This window comes from Anguilla rostrata, chromosome 10 (assembly GCF_018555375.3).
Source record: "Anguilla rostrata isolate EN2019 chromosome 10, ASM1855537v3, whole genome shotgun sequence".
Lineage (NCBI taxonomy): Eukaryota > Metazoa > Chordata > Actinopteri > Anguilliformes > Anguillidae > Anguilla > Anguilla rostrata.
The window spans coordinates 9058168-9066898 of record NC_057942.1 but is presented as its reverse complement, the minus strand read 5'-3'; the positions used below and the strand labels follow the sequence as shown (position 1 = coordinate 9066898).

General features: G+C 40.5%; 1 protein-coding gene across 3 annotated transcripts; it reads right to left on the bottom strand.

Moving 5' to 3' along the window:
- Positions 1–585: 585 nt before the first annotated feature.
- On the bottom strand, positions 586–8156 carry plpp5 (phospholipid phosphatase 5). Of its 3 annotated transcripts, none has more exons than XM_064353904.1 (8): positions 7996–8156; positions 6983–7117; positions 6555–6663; positions 6283–6373; positions 5109–5172; positions 4603–4727; positions 4166–4336; positions 586–3602 (listed from the first exon to the last, which is right to left on the bottom strand). In XM_064353904.1, exons 2-8 carry the CDS (start codon positions 7051–7053, stop codon positions 3433–3435), a joined length of 801 nt encoding a protein of 266 aa, XP_064209974.1. In that variant the 5' UTR covers positions 7054–7117; positions 7996–8156; the 3' UTR covers positions 586–3432. The 3 variants fall into 3 exon arrangements, with proteins under 3 accessions (XP_064209974.1, XP_064209975.1, XP_064209976.1); XM_064353905.1 differs by lacking the exon at positions 7996–8156 and adding an exon at positions 7387–7925; XM_064353906.1 differs by lacking the exon at positions 7996–8156 and adding an exon at positions 7485–7925.
- Positions 8157–8731: the final 575 nt, after the last annotated feature.

Genomic DNA, 8731 nt, shown 5'->3' with positions numbered 1-8731 from the left:
TCAGGAGTTTAAAGGACAATCTCCAACCATTGAGACATGCAATGAGATCATTTCTGTCAGATGATATTCACCGGTCGGATTAACACATATTCATGATCTGTTGTGAAATAATTAAGTAGATGTTTACTGGAGAAACAATTCTATTGTGAAAAAAGTGAACACTATACAATTGCATCAGTAACCCAATACATAGGTAACTTTTTTCTGGGAACCATGTTTCGCAATTCGTGTGAGCAATTATATTTCTGCTTGATTGTAGCCTACCTGTTAAGTTATATTTAACATCTGGCTAAGCATAGATGACATTGCCTAACACTAAACAAAGGGGGGAAAAAACTGAGCACTGAATTCAAAATACAATTGCGATGTCAAGACGTGTTATACCAACACATCCCACTGAATAATATCAGCGTATTCAAGTGTATCGTGCGCCTGAATGTTATTAGTTGAAAGTGCAGACGTAGTACCCTTCAGTAAATATAACATTGTCTCTTGCAAGGTCTTTGTTAACATCAAGGTCTTGAAGAAAATACAAGCAAAATAATATGCATTGCAATCAATATAAAAACAGACAAACAGAAACAGTATTTTATAAACAATGTATTTATCATATCACTAGTTTAACTGAATGTTCTTTAACAAACATGGAATATACAGATTGCAACTCTTAAAAACAAGCTCTTAACCATTTCAGTCCAAAGAGGTATACAATGAATCATAATAAATACAGAGTTCCGCATGCACCAAATTAACAAAATTAAATAAACCAACAATTATGTAACACCTCATGTATGCCATAGCTAGAAACATATTTTCCAGTTGCCTTCAGAGGAAGAAAAAAAAAACATTACATTGTTAGTTTCACCGAGATCAAATGCGGACATCTACATTTCAAGTGTTGACCTACACCAAAATCATTTAAAATCAGCTTCTTGGTTAAGGGGCGGAAAGAAACCTCTGACTCCAAAGAGCAAGTGGCCAACAAGGCAATTTCACCCTAAAAGTCCACCTGGAACATGTTCTCTATATCCAACCAAACAACTCCTAGCTTTCCTCAAAAATTTATCTCAAGCCCAAGTGGAATTATAGGCTTCGGTTCAATGTAAATATAATGTCAATTTGTGGGAAAACCCGAAGTAAAAAGCACACAAATCTCACAGTTGGAGTGAAAGCAAGTGCACCCATCCTCAAACACTGGCACTTGTCAGAAGACGTTTTGGTCCCCCACTACACAGCATTTGTTCCCATTTGACAGAAAAGCAAATCAAAGATTTGAGTTCCAGTACACCACATGACAAACAAGACAGTGCAGTTACAACAATCTTCATTCTACCTCAGTTACTTGGGAACATACAGTTCTAATCCAAATTGCATAATAAAGACCACAAATTTTGCCAGCTCACCATCACAGGTGTAACCAGGAAATGGTATGCAAGTTAGACAGTTGGTAAATGTAAGTTAGTCCAGTCTAACCAGATTAAAATATACCTAGTTGTGACAATAAAGAGACAATCAAAAAAAAAAAAAAAAAAAAAAAAGAATCTGCAGTTCCAAAAAGAATCCTTTTCGGATCCTGCTGCATAACACACAGAAGGAAGGGCCACTGAAGTCTTGCCACAAGGCTCTGCAATTATGGTTCAAATTTCCTGATGATACACGGAACTCATCACCAGCTGGTGCTGAGGGTGATGTCTGAGCTGGCTGAGATTAATCGGTCAAAATTCTTAATGCGTCACTAATGAGTTTATTTATTGTTCTGTAAAATGGCCATTTTATCACAGCTGGAACAAAGATATACTTTAAAAGTTGTTTGAGGCCTCACTACTGAAAACAACAGAGGCCGAAACATTATATGAAGACAGGAAGACCTGAGATGGAAGTCACGCTATGTCTGCACCCTGCAGTTGCAGATGATTGGCCATTCTGAATTGGGATGGAAACAGAATATGCACACAGACTTGTGTTGAGTGTCAAATTTGTTTTTAAAAAGTACGCCATTTCATGTTTGCATGTTTTTGCATACTGAAATATTAGAGAACTGCAGTTTAAATTCTTTATCCCTGAAAGCTAGAGAGCATTTCCTGTACTATCATTTTAAAATAAATTCTACATCAATATAGATCATAATTATGCACAAGTGGTCTTCAAGAAATGGGCTGTTCAAAGTCAATTAGACCCAAATACTCAACTGTTGTTTCAAATCTCAACCAAACCAAGCAACACCCACCAAACATAGTGATTTCATTTAGACAATATAAACTTCAAGAAATCTGGCTCATAAGAGAAACTTTCATTTTTCAAAACTGAGAATACACGGAGCAACAGAGACCTCAAGTCATAATAAGCCATGATTATCTAACAGATGTCCTGAAACAATGCACCAAATACTGGTCCACTTATCTTTGTGTCCCCATATAATTATTGATATTGACTTGATGTGTTTATTTTCTTAATTTGCTATCAAAGTGTACCCTGTACACCCACAACCACCACATAAAAAACATTCGACTTAAATTGTATAAAATGTCAATAATTACAATATTTAATTAAAAATGTTTTTGACCAAGCCAGAGAAAAAACTAAACAGACATGATAGTGAGGTATTCTTACTGTACATTGTACTACCCAATGTTGTGAAATATCCATGTTAGCATACAGCATGTATTATTCTATTTCAATAGTATAGCACATGTACAGTATATTCAAGGTCTCATACCATTTCTACCTACCTGCATGTAATGTGGAATGTAAAAAAAAAATAAACTATTGCAAAGGCACCACATCAATGCTTCTTTGCTAGAATAACCTGTCAATAACATGATATTCAGAGCTCTTCTGTAAACTGACCATAATACATTTGAAAAGCAATTCAGTGGCTTATCCATGCTCCATAGTTCAATACATTACAAAAAAGCCCTGCCAAAAAGCAGGCTGTGAGGTCCAGCAATAAATTAAATGGTACAATTCACAATATTGTGTAGAATGATGATCGTGTACTCTATCCTGGTCACAGTTTATCAAGGAGAAACTCAAGGCCATTCCCAGCTGTGACTCTTAGATGCTATTGAACAACCATGATGTATACATTAGTTAACTATGGGAGCACAGAACATTAGCAAAGGGGGGGTCACAGAGGCATTCTGATAGACTGATGCGTTCAAAGGTAAAAGTCAAACAGAAGTCCCTGCTACGCGCCCTGGAACCATCCGAATCTTGAACACGCAAGAAAAGGATGTTCTAATGTGGTCTGCGCACACTTACCATGGCTGCCAGCTCACAGCAAGAAGATATACAGAAAACCCTGCGTCAGAGAGCAGGGACCCATTACCTGGTGGGGACGGAAGGTATGCCTTTACCCCCACCCCACCACTACCCGCACCCCTGTCCCGAAAGGCTTTCCAGAAGTAGGCCTGCGACAGTGAACCGGGGTGCCTATAAGGGCAGGATGTAGCCGGAGCTAGCCTGCTTGCGCTCCTGGGCGGCGGGAATGGGTTCTCTGTCACGCAGGGGTCTGTGGCTGTCTGGGTCGCTCAGCGCCGGGTAGTGCTGCCGGTAGCACAGGTAGGAGAAGACCAGGCCCAGCAGAGATCCCACCAGCACATCTAGAGGACGATGGGGGGAAGAGGGTGGGAGAAGGGGGAGAAAACACTAATGCAGCAGCCCAGAGGTGACAACCAAACCCTTAATCAATGTTAATGTGCTTGCTGGGAAAATGCTGAGGCTTTAGATTCAGCAGTAACATGAGATACTGACAGTGGCAGAAATCTGAGCGCATCGAGGCCACGGTACCTTCCATTCTGAAATACTAAAAACTGTACTTCGAACGCTTCGTCCCTCAAAGCTAGTGAACATTTTCTGCACTGCCATTTTAAAAGAAGGTCGACATGAATATAGATCATAATTATGCACTAATGGTCCTTAAGAAATGGGCAGTTCAGGGTCAATTAGTCCCAAATGCTCAACTGTCATTTCAAATCTCAACCAAGCTGAGCAATACCCACGCAACTGTGATTTAATTTACATAATATACTTAAAAGAATCATTGTCTCATAAGTATTGATGGATTAAAAATTCTGGCTCTATATGCTGAATCCATCAACAACTGGCACACTCTGAAGCAAATTGAAACATGTTTTGGCATATTTTGGCTGACTTGAGTATTCACCTTGCCAGTGGTGTTTGTAGTCGCAGGTCCTGGACAGCGCAATCATGATGGCGAAGAGGAGGGGAGCAAGGAAGGCACACAATCTCCAGGCCTTCCCCTGTCCGGCTTGGCTGAAGCAGTGGAGCTTGCCTCCCAGGTAGAACGCTGTGAAGCCCAGCCCAGCAAAGGCAACTGGGGGAAAGCAGACAAGAGACAGGGCGTGTCAGTCTTAATCCTTTGAAGAGTTGGTTTTGTGGAATGCTTTTCTTTCCCCAAAATTCTACGTCAGTGTTCTGGAACTCCATTGCTATCGAATACCAGCAGTGATTGTTACATCAGCAATAGAATGTTCAGTTAAGAACATTCTAATCACATATTTGTGACCTCACACCGTGAAAGGTTTAACCTCACAATGAGCTCAATACAGGAGCATCGATAGAGATAGAGGCAACCCTTACAGGATGAATGGCCGCTGGGGAAACTCTTTCTTCCCTCCATCACCACATCAGGATCACCACTGCAGCGCATCTCCAGGTTCATCTGTCCATCCGGGAAGCAGCGGTAGAAAAAATCCGGCCTAGGTCTGAGACAGGCGAACACACATGGTTACTATGTTTTAAAGGGTGCATGTGGGTCTAACACTTATAACAAAAGAACAAGCTGTAATTAAAATTATGTATGTGCACGAGGTTTAACATTTAAGAGGAGACATCTGCTCCATAATTATTTGTTGCATATATTTTAAAAATATATATACTAGAGAAAAGAAACTTATCAAGAAACACTGAAAATCTGGAGCCTTGTTATAAACATAAACGTCAGTTTTCCTGTGGTATTTTTCCCCATGCAGACATGTGCCTGCAGATAAGGCCAATAATAAAAAGACACAGCCCATTTTCAAAGCACGTGTGGGAATGAAGTTCAGGGAAAGGTAAACAATCGAGAGATTGGGCTCCGTGCTTACCTGCCGACAATCAGCTTGACTGTGTTGGTGAAGACCCCATTTAGAACCAAGGTCAGAGTCACCGCTGTAGGGAACAAAAGGGTCCCATTTACATTCATATCCAGAACAGCTGACAAACTGCTGACGTTTCTGTATATCTTATACACGTGGTCACGTGTTCGTGTAGCATATCTGACTGCGGATGGCTTTTATCGTAGTTATTTTGCTCACCGTCCCAACAGACCCATGGGATGCTTTATGTCAGTAGATTGTTGGTGAAAAAAGGTACATGCTGGACAATTTACATTCAAATCAAATATAAGGATACTAGAGGAATCCAATTAAGACTACCTCCAGATTAAATTCAAAGTGCATTTGGAGAAATCCATTCCTTGTCTGATATCAATCATCAAAAGCGCCATGTATTGGATTTGTCAGTAAATCACACAAAAGTGTAGGCAGGGTCAAAGGCAGGCTGGAATTCAAGCATCTCTCTGCTTTCTCCAAGAACCCTACCCTGACCTCGGTGGAATACGGAACAAGCATTGAGGCATAAAGCATAAAGCCTTTTGGCAACATTGACTCCCACACACACTGGATACTACACACACTGGACAGAGCAATGAATGAATGAATGAAGTGAGGAAACTTCTACAGAAACTAAATTTTTTAATTGAAATGTTGGCTTGGGAAGCACAGTGACATCCTCTTAACAGATAGACAATAAATAAGCTGCATGAACATCTTATATGGCACTATCTGGGAGAAAAAACAGACAGTGAGGCTTCTACTTGTCTGTGGCTCCACTGACTATACTACTGATCCTTATCTATATTTATTAATTCAGTATTACTAGCCAAATGTAACACTTTTTAAAGTGTTTTATACCTCAGCACTGGGCATTTAATTTAATTTAAATCTGTGGTGTAGGGGCTCCCAGAAATCAGCTTATTGTCCTGCTTACTACACTGTCTACATCCTGCTCTCTTATTATTGACTACATCCCACAAAACAGCATAATAGAGAATGAGCTCATCCAATTTTCACAGAGGCAGAATACCAAACCGGAAAGTCCATCCGGCTGCAGCAAGCTATTATGAACAACGTGAAAGAAGGAGAAGCCAAGTTTAATGGTATGCAGTCTGGCGGCTCTGGGGTCATGTACAGAAGGGCCTCGTGCCAGGAATGTGCCTACCTAAAGAGGCCTCACGCACGTCTCCCTTCTCTGCCTTCTTCAGGAAGGAAAAGAGCATGATGACCACCAGCGGTGTGAAACAGGCGATGCTCTGCCGTTTAAAGAGAAAGAATTAGACCAGGGGCACCCGAAACTGAATCGAATTAACATAGTCCTTTAGGGCAAAATAGTAAAGCAATTGCGCAACATGAAACCTGGTGTAACAATGGACAAACGACTTTGGTGTGAAGCTCATTTCCATAGCAGAATATTACTGCAAGTAGCCTACTCACAAACATGAGAAAAGTGGGAACATGGTCGTTCTGTACGTGGTGATACTTGTACAACCACATCTCCTCCGGTTGAATCTCGCGGTTAAATGGAGCGAGCTCTTCTGTTACACTGCGGGTGACAGAAAACACACATGCAGATATACGCGATTTATATCCGTGCACACAAAACATCTCTGCAGGAAACAAACGTGTCTATGTGTGTAGCTGAATCCGGAAATTAGAAATGTTAGCTAGAGACACCAGTTTACAAGAAAGAGAAATGCGAGGGAAGTGGTTATAAGAGCAATACTGAGGTCTAACCTTACAATTCCAAATGTTTACTAACGCCTAGAGCTTCAGTAAATATATGACCCCCATAAACAGTAGCTAATCATTCATTACCTGGATATTGGAAGACAACGGGTTAGCACGCCATGCATATTACTTACAGGAACACGATCAAAAGCAGCAGTCGGATTGACGCCTCAAAGATGAAGCCATTTACTAAACTCTTCTTCATCTTTTACCCCGGTTTGGTCATCAAATATTTATTTGATTAAGATCCATTTGAGTCCTGGGCAGCACTACGGGAAAGGGAAGATGTCCATAACGTCAATACATGACGATGCTAATACACAGTATTTGATCAAGAAAACAATCGTAATTGTGTACAAAACCAGCTCCAATTTTAAGTTTAAGGCTATATTGCAAAAATGAGGTGTCACTTAAAAAACGTAGCCAATAAAATTGGCCTACAAACGTTACACCAAAAACGAAGACCGGCTATTAATTGACAGTGGTCGAAGTCTGTGTTTATCAGGAAACAAGATGTGCAGAATATTACTTATTTTACCTGAAATAGTTAGCTAGAGACTTTGCTTTTATAGCCAATGGAGGACGCACAGATCGTACGCTCCAATTGCTAACTAAAAAAGTTCCTTGAATGGTTACCTGTCATTCACTCATTACAGATAAAGCTCTGAACAAAGCTGGCTTCCTGTCCACAAAGCATGTGCTTTTGGACAGACTAAAATTTGTTTTACGGACAAAAAATACACATAATCCACGGCAGTGGCAACAAAGTATCCTTTAAGACCTGTAAATTAGAAAACGTCACTACGAAAAAGCCACTGTAGCCATCCGTATTGCCCGACGCAGAGAATTCGCAGCTAGCTCGCTAGCCCTGATGATGTGTAATGACTTAGGGTCAATATTTCAAAAGCTACTTAGGTAAGATGAACCATGATTCCTATGTCGTTTACTCCGATCGCCTCGTCAAACGGCGCGTGCTGCTCCATTGTCTATGTGGCACGACTGCTCACTAAAACAAGCGACCTTTTCCTTTAACATCAGACCACCAAAATCTGTGCGCGCCTCTAATTTTTGCATGACTGTAGCCTCCCTATTTAGCATCCAATTTCACCACCTTTGTTGTACGATTGCAAACTGGCCAGCTACAAACCATAAACGTCTTTCACTTCAGCCAGCGTCCTCCGCGTCCGCAGTCCTGCGCGCACTACAAATGTTTCAAACGTAGTACTTGATAAACACTTTAGTTACACGTCAACCTGATCTTCCCGAGACCTGCAGCGATCAGGATGTGCGAGAGAGAAAGCTTCTGGGTAAGAAAAAAAAGTGCACCACGTCATATTATCTGTGCGACATCTACAGGTCGCAGAAAATACAGCAGCGCTTAAATTGGAGCATAATGTAAGGCGAACAACTAGCAAAAGATGTATTTTTCGTTTTTTTTTTTTGTTTTTTATGTTTCTTTTTATCTTAAATATCACAATCAGCAGCCTAAAACATGCACATGCTGAATAGTAATACAGTAATGATACAAATGATAGATATTTCCAGTAGTGGTTCTCAAAACTATTCAAAAATGGGACTTAAACCCATGACTCTTGAAGTGTAAAGATGAACTGTGTCCATCAGTGTCCCAGTAGGGATGCAAAACTGGTCAAAACCATTTTCTTACAGATTAAAACAGAAGTGAGTTATTAAATAGTGTAGCATTCTTACAGAGCAGCTATGACTTCTGACAGCTCACAGTCTAAACATGCAGACTCCAAAGGTCAAAGGAAAGACACCCTGACATTCAGGCCTTATCCTAGGCCTTTAGAACATAACTCAATATCTTCCTTTTTAGTACAGACGTCATGGCCCTTTATCCAAGTGGTGTTCAGATTAGGGTA

Coding starts and splice junctions, on each gene's coding strand:
- plpp5 (XM_064353904.1), bottom strand. CDS start 7,053: ATGAAGAAGAGTTTAGTAAATGGCTTCATCTTTGAGGCGTCAATCCGA. Junction 6,664..6,982: donor CTGCTTTTGATCGTGTTCCT/GTAAGTAATATG, acceptor TGTCACCCGCAG/TGTAACAGAAGAGCTCGCTC. Junction 3,603..4,165: donor CTACAAACACCACTGGCAAG/GTGAATACTCAA, acceptor ATCGTCCTCTAG/ATGTGCTGGTGGGATCTCTG.